A 20,482-nucleotide genomic window follows, 5' to 3' on the forward strand; every position below is an offset into this window, starting at 1 on the left:
GCAACATCTGTATTTTTTAGCTACCTGCTACTTTGACTCTGACCTTCACACTGACTTCCATATCTCTCTAATGTCTTTGTGATCACAACCTTGGGTGGGAGCATCCATAAAAGAGGCCCTGACCTGGCTCTGTGCCCACGCTTTTACACACACACTAATAGGAGAGTAAAGATACAGCAGGCTGATTATGTTTTATAGCTGTGTCTGTGTTTAGACTGGCTCACAATCCATCTCTGTCTTACTCAGCATACTATACTGTGGCCAGGAGAAACTAGAACTAATGTTCTCTCTCTCTCTCTCTCTCTCTCTCTCTCTCTGTCTCTCTCTCTCTGTCTTTCTCTCTGTCTCTCTCATGTTCTCTTTCTTTCCATTACTATATGATGCCACTATCATACCATTAGACAAGGGCTGTAAGATTTTTTCGCTGTTTCTCTCCCACACACTCATGCACTCTCTCCCCTTCCCTCTGACCTAGCAGGCGTAGGATATTACCTAGAGCACTACATTTTTCAAAGGGAGTCTGGAAGAAAATGAATGGAAACTTGACAGTTGCAAAATGACCAACTGTAAATCCCAGTGGCTTTAATATTGTGAACAGCAAGTAGATGTGACTTGAACTTGAAGTTCACAAGTTCTTGAACCTGTGAACTTAGGGCCAACATAGTCCCTAGGGCCAAGTGCAACCAGGGGTCAATGTTCATAGCAGTGTCTTGAGTCAGAAACACCTGGGGCCATAGGCATACAGCCTGTCCGTTTAGGAGTGCTGATCTGTGGGAGTCAATTAGAAAGGCTGAATGGAATCAGCAAATTTCAATAAAATGTCCTTAATGACGCAAAAATAGTTCTAAGCTTGCTTTTGCGCTCGCTTGAAAAGTTTTTTTATCGAAATAGAAATTAGGCTGATAAATAGTGATGGAAACACATTTGTCATGTAAATAATGACATAGTGACGTTTACAGCCAAAGTTTGTATGTAAATATGTATTGACAACGATCTTCAGAAAGGTCTTTGGACAGCATGAATTATGGCCAACATTAGCTGACACCACAGAATAATAACAACTGTAACAACCATCAGTTCTTGAAAGACTCTTCCTAATTTCTCATGTATTGCACCAAATTTGTATTTCATTTGTTGCATCATTCCAATAGTTTGCTTACAATTCTCTTGACAGTTGGATGAAAACATAGCTAGTGAGAGCTTTAAAATGATCATGTGAACTTATGTGTGATTCTATATCAGGACCTGTGTTCACTGCTCAGGTCACATGACCATATGTGCTTCCCTATGTATTAACAGCCAAATTTGGACTCACATCAATACCCTTTTGTTTTCTTGAGAGCTTTCTATTTTGAGAAACTTGGTAAACACCTACACCGGACATAGTGACTTATCACATCTGTGTGTGTTGTCCTACCTCTGGTCCTGGAGGCCCGGGTGGTCCTTGTGGTCCCATCTCACCGATTTTACCCTGTTGAAAACACAGAGCGCAAATGAGGACAAGCATAAACATCAAACCGCACTCATCCCCTACCTATCCTTTTATCCTAATCTCTTATTTCTCTCATTCCTTTCATCTATCTCTCTCTCTCGAACTCTCCCTCTCTCCTTCTCAAAACCACTTAGATTAACACGCAGCCTGTATTGTGTTATTATTTTTCATCATGCCATTCTTCTGGCAGTCAGTAGAGTTTGTGATTAGAGTGGAGCTGACACACTGTGGGTGGAGTATACAGTATAATCAAATTGATGCCATGTCAGGTTCCTATAGTGTTTTGACATGGCAATGCCAGTAACTATAGCGGGGTTCAAAGCTGTGGGTGTGCCAGCTCTAAGGCTTAATGACACAGACAGATGTAAAGCATACAACAAAGTTAGCGTCAACCATTCATATGATACGTTTTCTTTTCCCAACAGCACAAGGGCATCAGGTGCCAAATTCAGGTCAGTCAGTCATTCATATAGCAGAGTGGATCTGTTCTTCTTGACAATACACTGGGGAACGATGTGGTTATCCTGATTATTCCAGGACTGCAGTAACTTCACCTACAGCAACAGTTGGTGCTGCACACACAGCTAGGCGCCGTGGGACTGGACAGCATCTGGACGTGTTTACAATCCATCCAGGGTAATTTGAACGGGATTTTTTAACGATGTTTCATCTGTCTTCTTGATCTGAGCTTGTTTCTGCTGTCTACCAAACAAAGTGCTGCTTGAGGACATTGAATCCTCTTCCAGCTTCTTCTTGACTCTGTACCCAGCAAGTGCAAATCAAAGCCGATATGTTGTGAATGTGACCAAATTGGTTTCAGTTTACAGGCTAACTGAAATAGACTGCAGATCCCATTGTGGTACATTGTGTTTACTTGGCTTTGTCTATAAAAGCCGTGCAAAAGCTGCATAAAAGGGCACACTCATAAACATACAAACACACATAAACACACAAATAAATACACATTCAGTAATGCCTACACGTGCACCACTAGCGTGCGCACGCACATACACACTCACACAGACGTACCGGTGGGCCTGGTTTCCCTCGTGGACCAGCAGGGCCAGGCAAGCCAGCAGCACCCTGCAAGATACACACAGGAAACACTGAAACTGGTGTGTGTGTGTGTGTATGTGTGTGTGTGTATAAAGCCCTATTTGCATGGGACTAGTATTATGTGGGGAAACTGCACATTCAAAAGAAGAAGAAAAATAAAAAGATTAGCATTATCAGGTGACCTCTGTCTTCACCAAAATATGGCAGGTCATTTTTACTCTACAAATTAAAGATATGGCAGATTCGCTCGGGATTAAAATCGCCGCTGATCTCCAGCAGTTTTTACAGATCACTGGTAATATCAGTCCCATGTGTGCTTAAGTGTGCACTTGTGTGTGTTTTCTGGGAAATCTTTCTTGTGTGAGAGGCAGCAGACGTACCTTATCGCCTTGGTACCCCATCTCTCCTGGTTCGCCCCTTGGTCCCACTTCACCCTGGATTTCACAGTATCACACAGAGATATAACACAACACCACCCTGCCACAGTGATCACAACACACACACAGACAGACAGATACATACATGCATACATACACTGTTCTGTACTCAGAGTCAAATACTATATGGTCATGGATCAAGGAAAAAGAGGATAATATCATTAAAACTAATTCCCACACTGTAAAGACACAATACACTTGACAATTATGGAGCAATGGCAATCAAACTAATATTCCCAGCTCTGGTAACACACTCCATCCATATTCATTGTTCCAGTTTGCATTGGCTGCTATGTGACTGTTATGAAAACTTGAACAGGATCTCTCGTAACACGCTCCACTATGCGAGCTGGGCCTAGGGACACACTACACACAGATACACTGCAATAATAGAAATATTTAGATCACCTTATCACCTTTCAATCCAGGCAGGCCGGCTCGTCCCGTCGGGCCCTGCCATGGAGGGAGGAAGGGAGGGAGGGAAAGCGGGAGAAAGAGGATGAGTGAGAGAGAGAGAAAGAGAGGGGGAAAGGAGAGAGTGAGAGAGAGAGAGAAAGAAAGAGAGTCCTCTGTTGAAAATGTTGTTAGGAAACACTTTGGTTTGTTTGGGGCTTTAATGACTTCAATGACAGAATTGTTTCAGATGCAGGGATCTGGAGGTGAAGTGGAGCCAGGGAGGAGGAGGCTGATGAGAGATAAAAGGTGATATTGTGGCTCGAGGTTTCAGCTGCACTTCTTACTTCTTTCACTGTCAATTGGATATGACAATTAACCTAGAAAAGCCATATGGTTCTTGTGGGTTCATTGTAAAGTCATGGCATGGATCTGCATGGTGAATTGAGAAAGAGCTTCCAAAATTCAGATTACTTGCAAGGTTAAAAAAGATGTTTCTGTCATTTGTTTTCTCTTTTGCTTTAGTGAAGAGGATAAACATGGAAGCGATTTTTCCCTACGCCTTTCATTCGTTCCACCGTCTCCGAAAATATTAGCTCCCTTTGCCCTGGAAGAACAGCGCCCTCTTTCTGTTTTGTGCCATAAAGCAATCTCCCTTGGTGCCATAAAGCAATTGAGCAGATTTCCTGCAAAATCAGACAGTGTAGAGGCTGATAGATGCTGCCAATCTTCTTGCCGATGGTCTCACTTGTTTACGGTAATTATGCTAATGTCTCAAGATTGCATGGACACTTTTTTGTCCTAGTTATCCTACAGTTTACAATAGCTGCAGTAGCCCATGTCTAGCCTACCTGAGGTCCCATCAGGCCAGACAGTCCTCGCGGTCCCTCAGGCCCTGCGTCTCCCTGTGGAGAGACGGAGGAAAAAGATGAGATTTATGTATCACACACACAAACACATAGCCATGTCTATTTGCAAAACCAAGAGTGTATAAAGGAATGCATGGATATATAGTGCGCACAAACACACACACACGCACACACACCATTTATGATACTGGCCCAGTGTTGCGGCCAGACACAGAATGTGTGTTTCGCTGTAAATGTTTCCGCTCTCTCCTTGGCAGAGACATTATTTTGACATGAACAGTATCTGCTGTTTCCTACACAGAGCATTCCTGTTTGTCACAACCTTGCAACAGACCTAAGCGGTGCTGACACTGGATCCAGTTGTTTAGCATAGACCTGGGCTTGGCTGTGCTCACCACCGCCTGCCCAGAACATCCCCTCTAATTGACAGAGGCAAGGTGGGGATGGTCAGAATGTGTGGCCGGACAGAAAAAGACCCTTTACAAGCAGGCAGGCAGTTAGATGGACCACTATGTGGGTTTCACCAGCACTCGTTATTGCGGTGGTGATGTCAATTACAGTCAGTGTGATTGCTATGACCGTGTTAGTAGCAATGATGTTGTAATTACGATGATGATGATGATGATGGTGTGTGTGTGTGTGTGTGTGAGTGTGAGCGGGCACGTGTGTGGGATATAGGGATGAGACGACATGCTTAACTCAGGATACAATTCGATACGTGATATGGGGTTCACGATTCAATACAACCACGATACGATGTAATAAATGTTCAATGACAACAAAGTCTGACTGTGCAGAATTATGTTTATTTCTGAGCCACAAATATTTCTTGCAATAGCACTGGCTTGCTAGAAGGTAAACAATTTCTAAATGTCATTACAAAGTGCAAGTAATATAATTTCAATGGGAGGTTTTATTTATTCGCACCATAAAAAAAAAACAATAAAAAAAAAAGGGCATGTGCCGGAGAGGTTTGAAACCCAAGTCGGCTTATAAAAAGAACCTCACCAAGAAAATAAAATGATATGATGTATACAATGAGAAAGGGAGACAAAGGAGAGAAGGTTCTGCCAGGATTTGTTCCTGGGCATGCAGGGGTGAAGGCAGTGTCTGCCTTAACTATACTAAAGTAAAGCATTACTTCAACAGACACAAAGACATTCGGTGATCTCAGTTGGCCCACACCAGTAAGCGAGCAATTGTGGAAAGGTTTCTCTCTGTGATGATCTCATCAGACAGAGTGTCCTCAAACCTCTCATCTAGCTGGAGACAGCCTGAGAACGCTTCCTCTTGCGCAGCTGTGTGCAACTACTATCTTTCATCAGAATGATCAATATCCCCTCCAGTCTGACTGACATGCAAAAAAACAAAAGCAGAGCGTGGCGTCATGTTACGTCATAGAGGACATGTGGCTTGAAGCAGACGTCCATCTGGACCCGGTAAGGCTGGTGTTTGATGCTCAGACTCCGCTAATGGCACCGCAGCAGGACGGACACAAATCACATGAACTTCACAAAAAGAGGCTTTCAACTGTGGTCACATAAAAAATGACATGCTGAAAGGAGGAGGTAAGCAGGGAAAGAGGATCTGCCTCCCCAAAAAACTCTGGTGTCCACCAGCCCATCGACATCCCACACAGGGGCTTGGCTCAAACTGCTGTCAAGATGGACGCTGACTGCCAGGCGGTTAGAGATGACTCTCCAAGCCACGCGAGAAAAACCAATGATTAAGTTCTTGACAAAAACCAGATTGTTGCATTCCTGTACATCTAGTTTCAACACAAACACTGGAGTAGCCTCAGAAAATCAAATCAAACATGAAAAGCCTGGGCAGCCGCAGTATCATATACTCGACACGGTGCACACTCCAGATGTAAGGAATGTGTACAATTAAGTTATATGTTTGCAGGCCCCATGCACCGCACCGTGTGAAAATGATGAAACTTTGGCTCGAGCACAAAGCTTGTACCACTTTCTCTCTCTGGAAATAGGAGTGGTAAAAGTGGCAATAAAATGAAAAAAGAAATGGCGATAAAATTTTAAAAGAACTATTTTAGGCTCCACCTAACCGTTTTGTTTTTCACTCAGGCAGCAAAAAATGCGTCTGGCTGCCTCACACTTTGTTGAGTCACACATTGGCAGAGACATCAAGTGCATACCAGAACCAACACTTGCTGCTCCGCTGCTGCTCTGCTTTTTTTGGTACTTAACTCTAGTTTTAACTTTGTGTAATTGGCTTATGCTAAATGAGCGATTTTCAACTGGAGCCAGAAGGGCGTGAGTGACATTGTGGGGTGAAAATAAGTTTTATGATGTCAAACTGAAGTTCTTCGTGAGATCCATCTGCTGGAATCTTGACCAAAAATGAATTACATCAAAGACTTAACACTGGATTAAGAAGGTGTAAGTATTTTGGCTCTCTAGTAAGATTACTCAAAAGTACTTACTGGCAGCAATCCCTTTATAAGAGGACTTGAAGTAATCGCTAAAGCACCTTTTAATTGTAACAAAATGCCAGTTTCATGTTTCCACAACTATTTTGGAGAAGCACATGATCATTGTCCAGCAAAAGCCATTTATCTGCAATTGTGTAACTGACAGTGAAGAAAACACCTCATTACCCTTTGACCAAAACAAAACATTGGTTATGCATTTCACTGTCAATACTGTCAATAATACATGAATGCTAATCAGAAAAAAAAAAAAAAAATGTTCCTAGCTTCATCTTTTTGCAATTATGAGGTTTCTGCGGGATTGTCCATGTCAATTATAATATTTGATTTTACAAAGCATGGAAATCATGATCCCAAAAAGCCACTCTATTACATTATTGTTGTGTGATTATGTTTTGGCTTGCTCCGTCACTTGCCACAAAAGCTTCCAGACGCACTTGTATCAGAACTCAAGCAGCCAAACCACACAAGGCTAAGCAGAGCATGTGAGAACCGCCTGACAATTGAAGATTTTGTGAACTAATTGAGGACCGAATTTAAGTGTGGGACGGCTAAACTGAGGCATAATCTGATCAAACCTGTAGTGTGCAACTTATCTTTAGTAAAACCTATTTATAAAACGACACACGAGACAAATTAGAGTGTCGGACATCAGCTAGACTCAATCCACCACACAGGAGCATGATGATCTCTTTGATCTCCCAACTGTGCTGAGGCCATGTTTCCATTACTTTGTTTATAATGGTCTCCAGAAATAGGTCATGATGCTTTGGAGAGCCACAAAGGAAATATGAAGCAATCAAAAGGAAAGAAAACGAAACAAACGGAAAAGTGAAAAAGAAGGGGACATGTCTGTGAGAATGACGGCATGTCTGTCTGTCTGTCACAGGAGAGGCAGAGAGAGACACAGACAGGCTGGATGCCAAGCTAGCAGTTTGTTGCGTGCCATGTCTATGCTATCTTTCTGAATTTGAATGGCTCCCACATCGGGCAACATGAGGAATTAGTGCCACGGTGCATTGGGACATGTGATTCCATTTGCAGCGTGACCAAAACTGTCCCAAGTTTCCGTCACGGTGTCCCGTCGCTCCAGACATGGATAGGGATCTGGCTCTGTGATATCTTTTATTTAGAAAAAGGGACTGACATGACAAATGGCCTGGCAGTGAGGGCCATGGCAGACAGAATAAAAGTCATTGGCAGTCCATCCTCTACAAATCATTTTCCAAATAGACAACAGTGAAAAAAGACTGAGATTCAAAACCATGCAGTTATCCATTTCCAGTGTCCCGATTGCTTCTGTTTGCTGATTGATTTTAGGCTTAGTGACAGGAAAATAGCTCATATATTAAAGTTGCATCCAACAGTCTTTGTTGATGATAGGCAAGCAGTTTACTACGCTACTTCTGGTGCAAAACGAATACTAAAAATTCTGGAATGGTTTTCAAGGCACAGTGAAAACAAGTTCACTCACTGCACCTCGTTTTCTACGTTTTCAGTTTCTGCTGCCAGGGATAAATTACTTCCATGTTCAAATGACGACTACTGAAAAATGGTTTATGGTCAGGACTTTGTTCTGTATCAGTCAATCTCTCTAGAGACTATAAACACATGTACGTACATCAATGAATCCCGCCGATTCCAACCAAATGAAAAGTCCAGCCATTCACAGAGAGCAATTTGTCTGGAATCAGAATGTCTTCTGGACTCAGCATTTGGGTTTTAAAGTTACAAAGACAACATTAGAGATGTCAGTGAATAGCTGAGTTTCTGTGTGTGTGTGTATGTGTGTGTATGTGTGCATGCCATTCATGCATGCATGTGCGTACATCTGCTGTCTGTCTGTGACACATCCTGTCCTGTCCAGAGCATACAAAGTGATTTGTGGTGTCGGGTCAGAAGACATCAATCTGACTGAGATCTAAGACCCGGGGCTAACCTTGGCCTAAACCCTGGAACGGACTACAGACTAGTGATGTGAAATACACGTGCGATTCATTCATTTGGAATAACTCTTTTCAGTGGATCTGGAGTGACGATGATTCTAGAGCTGCAACGATTAATCGATTAATCGATTAGTTGTCAACTATTAAATTAATCGCCAACTATTTTGATAATCGATTAATCGGTTTGAGTAATTTTTTAAGAAAAATAAGTCAAAATTCTCTGATTCCAGCTTCTTAAATGTGAATTTTCTGGTTTCTTTACTCCTCTATGACAGTAAACTGAATATCTTTGGGTTGTGGACAAAACAAGACATTTGAGGACGTCATCTTGGGCTTTGGGAAACACCGATCGACATTTTTCACCATTTTCTGACATTTTATAGACCAAACAACTAATCGATTAATCGAGAAAATAATCGACAGATTAGTAATCGACAGTGAAAATAATCGTTAGTTGCAGCCCTAGATGATTCGCTTTTGTGAGAGCTGTTAACGACTCTTGCAGTCACACATAGAGCCACAAACCATTACATAACATTGTCATGTGAAAACGTCACAACTCCAATCTCGGTGATTTACATGTTTTAACTTCAGTTGAAGGATTGTCCTGCATCTGTAACCCTCTCTCTTACCCCCTTGTTTAAAAAAAGAGAAAATACTCAAGTGTATGGACAGAATACTTGTTCTCCTTAAAAACAAGATGCTGTGTGTGTGTGTGTGTGTGTGTGTGTGTGTGTGTTCATGGCTGCCTGGGGGTGTCAGTAGCAGAGCTGAATTACAACCGGTAGCTGAGGTGAAGGTTAAGGAAACTCTATCCATCCAGATGGGTGTAGCGGCCTGCAGAGTGCCCACAGGCTGACCCTTCAAGCACCCCAATAAATCTGCCCCCCACCCCAATGAGGACAGCAACCCTCAGTAAATGAAGCTTGAAATGATGGAGAAGGAATGGCGCCATATTTACAGTTGTATCTATTTTTAACTAACACGGGGGTGAAACACACGTCTCTGTGAACCAGAACTTTTAGCTTATCAGCAGCAAAAACACACTATGCTGTCTATGCATCATTCCCTGTCCAGGACGTCTGCCTAGACCAATCTGTACTTCCTCCACTTCCCCTCTGCCTCGCTGCTGTAGCAAGAAAACCACACAACTGGAATGCAGGTGATTTTAAACGTTTTTACTTGAAGAGAAAATGTGCCTGTTCCACGACTCATGTGCCTGAGAAACAGCTTCAAAACCCATTGTATAACTTCAAACAACAAGACTTCAGGAACACAGAGTTAACAAAGTCACTACCTGCAGTGCGTGGGAATCATGACATGCAGCCAGAACAGTGGTGTTTTGATTCCTGCCCCATTTATCTTCCATCTCTGTGTGTCCCTGCTGATTACTTAGGGCCTGACGGGCAGCCAAGTTCTGAGAGTGCATAAAATATTGGTAATCTACCCTTGGCAGTCACCTGAGCACGACTCCAGCTATTCAGTGGCGGCGCTCGCTAACAGAGTGAGGAATATACTACTGCCATCAAAAACACATGACCCTGGCTTGGGTCCTACACCAAGTCTATCCAAGAAACAGCTGGCAGCATGAAAATGCACATTCATCAGTCAGGGAGCAATGGAGCAAGTCTCTCTATCCATCATCCAAAACCTAATCTAACCAACAGAGACAGACAAGCAAAAAGAAAGATGGACAGATCGGCAGACAGACAGGAAATCTTATAGACAAATACAAGACAGAAGTACAAGCAGGTAGACAAAAGCAGACAAACTGTGAGACAGATAAACAGACATACAGATCCAATGTATATTCGGCCATCACTTTTTTTTCGATATCCGTCTCACAGTTCAAAGCATTCAAATGTCAACATCCACCAGTTGGACATAAAGGAAAAGCTGAAACCATATGGAACATATGCTGGGTGTGTGTTGCACTGTGGATGGGGTTGATGTTCATATGCACACAGTCCATTATGAATGACATAAAATACACCACCAACATCATACTTGAACACAGCTGAACCTCATTCAACACACATGCAATAATAATTGATACTCACCCTCAGACCAGGGAAGCCACCAATGCCAGTCCCACCAACAGGCCCCTGTGAAACATCACAGCAACATCCTAAGTACACAGGACAGGACACTTACAGTATTGCACAGTTCCCCATACCCGAGGCTGCCCAGTGAGTTGTTTTGTTGATCAGTTGAAGAAAAATCTAAAATTATCAAAATGTCAACCTCTTGCACAAGGCTCCTGGATGTGTTCCAATAACATCTTTTACCTGCAAAGGGCTCAATAGGGGTTCAACAGGTTCGAAACTTCTTCATTTTATTCTTGTTACAACCGGTTGTTTTACCCTGTTAGACATTCCCCTTTCCCCCCCCATAACCACATGGCATCAAATCTGCTGCCAAAGCACCACCTAAGCCCTTCCAAATGCCAGAAACACCTCTTTATACATAACATGCAGGCACATATACACATACTCAGGAATAGACAAACAGCATGAACATGGTGAGATTATAATGTGTATCCACATATCTTACATACTGACGCAATACAGCCAGAATTTCACAGGCCCTGTTGTACTGTTAACTCCTGTCTTTGATGTCCCTTTAGTGTAAATACAATACTATTTTTAACTACCACAGATCAAACAGAAAAAGCAGGAATCTAAAACATGACACAGATCATTTGCAGCATATTCTGCTTCCCCAATAAAGACATTCTCTAACTGCTGGGCTGATTAAACTCTGTCCAAGTTAGTAATCTTAGTAGATTACGTATCATTTCAGCGATGGCTTTACAGGGCTACAGGCCCCTTTGTCGGGTTCATTTTGAGAACGACAGAGAGGGAGAGAAAGAAATGATGGAGCGAGACAGACAGCAGATGGAAAAATAGTACAGTGTGTTCTGATCTAAACCATGAGCTCACTGTATGGTGCCCTGTTCTGATGTAATAGGCCTGCAGTATGTGACTATATGGGAGATGTACTATCTTGTGTCCCAAAATTGTAGGTGGCACAGCATATCCTACAATGACAGAGTGAGGCACTCCACCTATATAAGAATGGGGAAAGAACAGTCACTGGGCATGGGCTAGAGTTGGATGTTCACATTTGCCTATTCAGTGCCATCTAGCTACATTTAAACGCACACTAATATTCCCTTAATAATCAGGATACTCACTTGATTTATAAGATGGCACATGTAAATGCCATATCCCATTTAAGATAACCTGGATGTGCTCTGTTTGCAGCTATGAGAACTAAGGTATAGAGAGGTTTTGCAGTAGCATCACAAATCTCACAGCTGGTGCCATCATGGAGGTCCAGTGGAGAAATGGCTGTGCGCAAATAATGCTTTTATATAAAATCCAGGCAAGAAAAAGAGATATAGGCTAGTTTAAAAAGATAGTTGTGGTGAGGATGAAGGTCAATTCAGTGAGGTTCAAAGTAAAAGTAATTAGTCTTATAAGGTAGGTATGACTGTAAATTTAGGTTAGCGTGACGCATGAAATACTGTCTTCTCTTGCCACTTTTGTCCTACTAGCAAAGATTACCTAAACAAACAGGTTGGTTTTTCGCATTGTTAGCTATGGCCAAGTCCCGACACCCTTGGTCAATTCCGACACTGTTCGCCAACACTTTTAATATGACATAAAAATTTTTGTTTCTCAAATATATTTCTCAAACTGTATAAAAGAGTGAATCCAGAATTAGCAACCGGTATGTTAGCTAAGTAGCCAGCAGGTTAATTTCCAGAACATGCGACTACTAACCACTTTAACGCAAGCTTCCACTAGATATTCTATCTAGTGTGCACATCATACACTGTAGAAAATGAGATGTAAATCAGATGTGTTAACAACAGGACAGTGATACTGACCAGATTCTATGGTTAGCTAGCTAACATAAGCTAATTATCTAAACACACAATCAATGAGGTTTATCAGTGGTGAAATTATCAGTCCCCTGACCAAAACAGCACAGAAATGAACCATGTCTATTCCATTTTGTTGAGGCGGCCAAGTCATATGTTGAGAAATGCAACCAGCTGTTCACAGCCATTGTTGCACAAGAGCTGAGGACCTCCACTATGGCCGCCAGAGGGTGTGCAACATCACCCGAAAGCCCTCTGTAAGTAAAAGTAAAGCTAAGGTACCTGGGATATTCCGATATTATCTGGGATACGGACACATGTACATGTTATCCCATTTACCGTTGGTTTTGGTTAAAACATGGCAGCAAGCCTCCAGGTCCTTTCACTTCTGGAGTGGAGATGAAAGTGTTCTGGGTTTCCATCGACTACACAACAAGTCAGGTCATTGTTCTGAACTAATATTAGCCTATGTGATGTGCAGTGTAACTAGTTTATGTTGCTGGCTACCTGGATACAAGGATATTCAAGAGCAAGTTATTAACAGCTTTATTAAAGGTCCCAAATAAGACCTTTTCCGGGATATGAGCCAGTACTGTGCACATGTAATCGTAGTCAGTGATGAGAGAGGACAAGTGACAGGCAGTGAGATCCAGATAGAAGAGTTGGAGGAAGGAGGAGAAGAAGTAGAATAAGAAGGGGAGGGAGAGGAAGAAGTGGAGGACAAAGGAGAAGGTGCAAAAACAAGATGCGGACCACAGTTCTTACCTCATTGCCATCAGGACCAGAAGGCCCCCTCTCCCCCGCATCACCAACCACACCCTGTGGAGGAATTAAACTTCAGTTTAACAACTTCAGTTAAAGATATGACTGAAGAGTGTCAGGACATCCTCATTCCCATCATACCCTCAATGTGCCACTTATATGCAGGTGAGTGATCCACAGTGTCAATCAAGTCATGAGTTTTTGAGAATTCCCAAACAGTAGAGCATCTTGCTGTTTATTCATCTCAGCCTTATCATCCAACTGTGATCTTATTCTCTGTCAATGGAACTGGTCCACAAATGTCTCGATCTCCTACATACATACATATCCATCCTACCGTGCAAAGCATCCTAATTTCAACATTTACCCGTGCCAGTTAGGAGAGAAAAAAGCGGTGGAATGCACGCCGCATTTAACCTGCATTTCTCCCAGATGATTGATTAAGAACAGATTTGTATTAACATGATGCGAAGCCAATAGCTCTTTAAGCATGCAAGAGTAGCCTGGCAGCGTTTTGGTGAAGCTTGGGGTCAGGCTTACAACAACAGCCTTTGGGCCACGCGACTATGATCCAATGAGCCCGGCAGCGCTCCTCGTTCCAGAGAAAAAGCCTTTGATAATCCAGCTTCACTTCACACAGACACTGGGCTGCCTGCCCGCTTGGCACCTTGAACACAGAGGAGCTGACACTTGTTTTTAAAACATTCACTTTTTTTCACAGTGTGAGGGCCCAACCTAGATATTCCATCTGTCTCCATCTTAATCTGTTTTTTTTTCAATGCCACCCTGGAACAAACCTAAATGCCATCAAACATCTCTAATGTGATTGGCCACATGTAGAGTTTTTTAATCCTCTGAAGGAGTTATGTATCTTGTCTTTTGTCTCTGTATTGTTTAATCACTGGCACCGCGTCCTGTTGCCTTAGCTCATTCAGAGCACACGCAGCATACAGATGAATCTCCGTTTGATGTGCCTGGAGCACTCTGTGTATAAAGTATTGCTATTTTAAGAGGACATGATGTACACACTTATGGGGTTGCATAACACTCTGGCCAGTATTTCCTTCCTCCCTCATTTTCTCTTCTGTCATGACCACTACTGATGTGCACCAGATGAGATAGAGTGGACAGTCGCCCCTGCAGCTGCCCCCAAAACTGCTGTAGCAAATTACTTTTTCCCCCACAGTTATTGACAGATGATAAAGGCATATATTTTTGTCCCTGCAAGTCTCTTTCATGGACTGTCTCAGATTTCAAAGTGTTGACCCCATTATTACCTGTCTTCCTTTGGGACCGGGCTTGCCAACAGGACCAGGAATGCCCTAAAAAAAAATTAGGAGGAAACATAACTCAGGCGAGAGTCAGAAGGCAGATTTCTATCTATCTATCTATCTATCTATCTGAACAGAGCATTGGAAATCCACCCTCCTTAAATATTAGCTGCCGAGAAAATACCGTGAAATTGGACATGAAGAGAAATGGCATAGCATGAGCCAGGATTAAAAATCGTTTAATCACAGAGCATGAAGGGTTTCCCAAGCAAAAGTCCAGTTGATGTTCAGCAAGGCACATGAAGCCAAAAAGTTCTAACAGAGCCATAAAAACTGGGAAAACCGTCCAGTCCGCATTCAGCGGGGCACATCATGCCAAAAAGTTCTAACAGGGCCATAAAGACTGGGATCTCCTCAAGACTGGGATCTCCTCAAGACTGGGATCTCCGCAAGACTGGGATCTCCTCAAGACTGGGATCCCCTCACAAGAATGAGGGAATTCGTTGTGATGTCATTCAGGCGCAGACTTATGGAAAAAATTTCATTTTCCTCATATTTTTCATCTGTATCAAGTATTTTTTTAATCTATAAATGAAGGCTTTACAATTACTGCCAAGCATATTTTGCTATTGCCTAATGACTCAAAAAAGAACAGGAAAATGAATGGTCTACAATTGGAAAGATGTTCTGACAAACGTCTGCAAATGGTTAGCAACTGAGAATCTAACAAGATACACTGGAAGAGAGCTGACTACAACAAATGCTTAATGTAACAATTTGATGAGAGTTGGCATCTGCCAAACCTCAGACAGGGATGTAATCAGTACAAGACAAAGGAGCAGAAAATAAATGAAGAGAAAAGGAGAAAAGTTGAAAACATTATTAGAAATAAATGGGAATGGGAGTGTGAATGATGAATGTGTCCAAAACCACAGAAGTTATGATAAAAAAAAAGATCACACCTTCATGTGCCTATAATAAAAAAAATATATATCACTCACTCTCTCGCCTTCCAGCCCCGGTGGCCCAGCTACACCAGGAGGCCCGATGAAACCCTGGAAAACAGCAATAGCGCATACTGCATATTACAGGATTGTACTGTATATAACTAGTGAATCATTTTTAACACTGTGAGCTGTCATTATGGCATTCTTTTAATTACCAGATTAGTTCTACTCAATTGAACATTACTGAACAAATATGTGCATAAACCTCCCTCAGGCTGTTCTTAATGAAATCATTTGGTAAAACAAGTGTTAAAAAATAAGTGTGTATAAGCACATTATTAGTATAGAGCCTCATTAATCTGGACCCTTCTGCAGTGGAGGGTGCTATAACTAGTGAAATATAACTACTGACTCACTCTCAGCAGCATGATTTAACATTGTATTCAATGTTAGCCATGAAAACTGAAAACATAAGGACATATATAACATGCAGTATAGGTTAACATGACAAGCTTCAGAGGCTGCAGAAATACCTAAGGATTTGGATCTTAAGCTCTTCAAAGCATCATAGGACTGTGAGTTATGGTGGGCCTGTCTGTCAGGTGGATACTGTAGTGTTGGGTGGTAACTTTTTATCAGTAATGAATAGTGAATAGTGTAACACATTCATATTTCAATTTCAATAACAATACAGTATTTTAGTAATTATATCGTAACCGATCCAATTTTCTCTCTTAATGTCTGTCTGGCACAACCACACTTTCTGTTGAAGTTACCTACAATTTATTATCTTATCTTAATGTAAGTTGTTGAATAATTATTTTGTTCAACAATATTTTTGTTACTAGTATGTATACCTCTCTCTCACACATTCCCTCTTTCCCTCCCTACCTCCCTCTGTGCTATGTGTGTCAGTCAGTGAAGGTCTTTCCTCGTTAAAAACAAGCTCTATGATGTAATATTAGGAGAACACTGCTATCTGATTGGTTCGCTTTCAAGATCACGCTCTCTACACGCATGATCTCCACTCTAAATACAATTCAGTATGTAACCATCAGGAGCTAAGTAGAGTACAGCACTCCAAAGCAAAACATGTAAAAATGAATTCACTGCGTTGACTGTTGTTTGCATGTACATGCCTAAGAGCAATTATTTTTGGAATCAGTGGGTGTACTGATGGAGAGGTCTCCGCCGATCAACTCCTGCTGGAGTTGGACTGGACTTGAACGCTCACCTTGGCAATGACAGGGAAACCTAGAGGGGTGTGATTAGGAATGGCCTTCCTGATCTAAATCCGTGCGGTGCCTTGTCATTGGACTTCTGTGCTAGCCATGGATTGTCTATAACAACCACCATGTTCAAATACATGGAGGCTCATTCCCCTCCGGAATCGCAACCTTATCGTGGTGGAGGGGTTACTGTGCCCCAGTGACCCTGGGAGCTGTGTTGTTGGGACCCTTGTACTTCTGGTAGGGACAAGTACCAGGGACAAGTGCTTAGTACCAGAGCACCTTAGGCTAAAAGTCAATGATCAACTTTGTAGTTGTTTGATCAGACCTGAGTCCATATGTTCTGGACACTCAGGTGAAGAAAGGGGCTGAGCTGTTAACTGATCACCATCTGGTGGTGAGTTGGATTAGTTAGCAGGGGAGGCTGCCAGACAGACCTGGTAAACCCAACCATGTAGTGAGGGTGTGCTTGGAATGCCTGGTGGAGGACTCTGTTCGGAGGAGGTTGGGGACATGGAGTCGGAATGGACCTTGTCTAAAACCTCCTTTGTGGAAGTGACTGAAGACTTTGGAGAGGCTTTCAGGAGGTTTTGGCATGCCATTCGGAGAGGGGAAGAGGGAAAGGCAGGACATCATTCAGGCTGTTGTCAACAGGGGAGGGGGAAACGCTGACCTTGATTGGGGAGGAATTTGAGGTTGGAGAGAAGATTTTGAGGAACTCCTAAATCTGACAGACATGTCCTCTATTCAGGAGGCAGTGCTGTAAGATTGTGGAGGTTCTGAGTCCATTTCCTTCGCATATGTTCTGGATATCACTGGGTGACATGGTTGACATGTCTATTCAGTATGTGGATTTCAAGGTGCGGCAAAATTGGGTACAGTGCCTTTGGACTGACAGACTGGCACGGGTAGTATCCCCATCTTCAAAAAAGGGGATCATACTGCTCAGCCTCTCTGGGAAAGCCTATGCCAAGGTGCTGGAGAGGAAACTCCGGCTGATGGATTCCATCCTGGTCACGGAACAACGGACAACCTTTTTACCCTCTCACCGATCATCAAGGGGTCATGGGACTTTGCTAATCCTGTTTACATGTGTCCTCTGGATTTGGAAGAGGCCTATGACTATGACCCTGAGGTATCCTGTGGGAGGTTCTGCAGGAATATTGGGTGCCAGGCCTGCTGCTGTTAGTTATTCTGTCTTTACACACTTGGATCAAGAGCTGTGTTCGCATTCTTGGCATTAAGTCAAGCTCGTTCAAGGAGAGAGCTGAAGCCACAAAGCAAAGCAAAGGTCTCGATTTACCTATCAACTTCCATTCCAACCCTCACCTCTGGTCATGAGCTCTGGGTAGCAACTGAAAGAGTGAGATCACAGATACAAATGGCTGAAAGGAGTTTTTTCTGCAGGGTGGCTGGAAGAGGGTGAGGAGCTCAGCAATCCGGGAGGACCTTGAAGTCGAGCCATTGCTCCTCTGCATTGAGAAGAGCCAGCTGAGGTGAAAAGTACACCTGCTAAGGATGCCCCCTGGGCGCCTCCTTTTGGAGATATACCAGGCAAACATAAACTTTCACTGGCTCAACCGCATATACAGTATATATCTGCCAGGGATACAAAGTCACTGAAGACTACTGAAGTTTTTCCATGCTGGAGTAATAGAAAAGGTTAGGAGATTTCTTAGGTCTTTCCCACCTATAGTAATTTGAGTAACTCTCTCTGACTCACTCCCTATCTGTGTATGTCTGTCTGTCTCTTTTTCACCCTCCCTGTTTCACTCTATCCCAGCTCTCCTCTCTTTCTCTGAGCTGCAACATTCCCCCTACGTCCCTTTTCTCTCTAGCTCCTTTGCCCCCCCTTCCCCTATGCTTTCATACTTTCGCTGCTTTGTTTGTCTTCCCTCCTCTTCTCCTCTCTCTCTGTTCTCCTGTTCTTGGGGCATTCCTGCTTCCTGAGGAATGATCCACAGCAAGAGGAGCCAGACAGGCCCGGTTGAGAGACAACACAGACCCCAGACCAGCCCCCACGAGGAGTCTGCAGCTCCCATCAGCCGGTATGTCAGAAACACAACTCAGATCCTGGGCCAGCCCCTCTGGAGCAGGGCTGCAGGCCTGACACTGTCCTAATCCTTTCAGGAAATGAAGTATTCACTCTGGCGCTGCTGAGGGAAAAGAGGGCAGACAGGCGCAGAGAGCGAGTTGTACTTACACGGACACCTTTAGGCCCCGGGTTACCTTCTGGCCCAGCCAAGCCCTGCAACAAAGGAAAGACTCTGATGAGGAGGGGGTATTGTCACAGTACGCACAGGCTCAGTGGTCGTATTTCGCATGGCAGGGAAAACCTAAACACATCAGTCACACAACGGCGTCAGTTTGGCCTGATAAGAGAGATACAGTAGGCTTGATTGACAGACAGCTAAGAGAAAACACATGCTGTTCATACTTCAGGTCGCAACATTATACTTCCTGGTCCGCCTTGCTGGCAATGCACATGGTTTAAATATTCCAAAAGTCCGCACATTGCACAGATCTGTCACAATTTCATTCATTTATTCAGTTCATTGTCAGGGCCAAAGTTTACTTCCTGATTCTAAATATAAGGTGGATGGGAGAACAGAAGGTGGCATATATAAAGTTTTTCAGTATTTCTGGGTGCAGTGGCTCTTTTTTGGGACTATATCTGAGGTTCTTTCACTACAGGCTCGTTCTTTTCAGGCCCACACAGGACAAGAGCACTAGTATGTTTTAATGAGCCTGGGTCAACGGGTGAGACTGAATTTATTTAGCTTGGGTTCCTGGCTTAAAAAAGAAAAGATTAGGAAACTCTCCAGCATGTGATTACTTATAGTGTTAAATTGTGGGCAGAATGGTAAACACCCCAAGAGGATGGAGAAATTACAGTCATTGTTTACTTCCTGATTCCAAACACAAGCTGGATAGGAGCACAGGGAGGAGTGTGTACTATAAAATAATTGTTTATATGGCTGTGTATATATATTCTGAGTGGAATTCTAGATATATAGCAGTGGAGAACCCAAGAGGATGGATGGAGGAATCGGAAGCGTATTTTTCACTGCACCTGCCTGCCAGGGTAACCTGCAGCCCCGGCCTCGCCTGGAGGTCCTGGCACGCCCTGCAGCAGAGAGGAGAGAGAGAGAGAGAGAGAGAGAGAGAGAGAGAGGGAGAGAGGGAGAGAGAGAGAGAGAGAGAGAGAGAGAGAGAGAGAGAGAGGTGAATAGGGAGATTAGATGGATGGATAAAGTGAAAGAGGAGAAACACAGACCTCTACCAGCGCTGCCAACTGAGGAATAAAACAAGCACTGTTCATCCCCTCCTTCCCCCTTCTCCTCCCCTCCCACCCTGTCTAGTAACTGTACCAGTCCTACTCCCTCCCCACCCCAACCCACCCTCACTGGCTCGCTATAGTGTGCTTTCAGCTCACTGTTAAAATTACACTTTACAATTTAAGAATTTAGTTGACGCTCTTATCCAGAGAATTCCCTTTACCCCTGAATCACAGAGCCTGAATGGGTAGAATCAGCAGTGTTTAAACCATATTCATTATTGAGCTGCCATTCATCTGGGACATTTAAAAGTGCATTAAGTAAGTAAGTAAGTAAATCTGCAAGGGTTTGATAGGATTGTTAATCAAAACCAACAGCACAACTATTACTTCACCAGGTGCCGAGATTTCTGGCTTTCACAAACTCACTTTCTGGCCCATACTTTCCATAACCCCACCTCC

The 20,482-nt window shown here is 43.1% G+C and overlaps 1 protein-coding gene across 1 annotated transcript in view; it reads right to left on the reverse strand.

Moving 5' to 3' along the window:
- The window catches only part of col24a1 (collagen type XXIV alpha 1), a 151,022-nt gene that overhangs the window by 49,641 nt on the left and 80,899 nt on the right, over window positions 1-20,482 (reverse strand). Inside the window, exons 24-34 of the mRNA XM_078285863.1 lie at window positions 19,817-19,870; window positions 18,947-18,991; window positions 15,569-15,622; window positions 14,574-14,618; window positions 13,300-13,353; window positions 10,706-10,750; window positions 4,230-4,283; window positions 3,394-3,438; window positions 2,929-2,982; window positions 2,522-2,575; window positions 1,418-1,471 (exon numbers count right to left, since the gene is read on the reverse strand). Coding sequence (XP_078141989.1) covers window positions 1,418-1,471; window positions 2,522-2,575; window positions 2,929-2,982; window positions 3,394-3,438; window positions 4,230-4,283; window positions 10,706-10,750; window positions 13,300-13,353; window positions 14,574-14,618; window positions 15,569-15,622; window positions 18,947-18,991; window positions 19,817-19,870 — 558 coding nt within the window. The remainder of the gene's footprint in view (window positions 1-1,417; window positions 1,472-2,521; window positions 2,576-2,928; window positions 2,983-3,393; window positions 3,439-4,229; window positions 4,284-10,705; window positions 10,751-13,299; window positions 13,354-14,573; window positions 14,619-15,568; window positions 15,623-18,946; window positions 18,992-19,816; window positions 19,871-20,482) is intronic.

This window comes from Centroberyx gerrardi, chromosome 9, assembly GCF_048128805.1.
Source record: "Centroberyx gerrardi isolate f3 chromosome 9, fCenGer3.hap1.cur.20231027, whole genome shotgun sequence".
Taxonomy (NCBI): Eukaryota; Metazoa; Chordata; class Actinopteri; order Beryciformes; family Berycidae; genus Centroberyx; species Centroberyx gerrardi.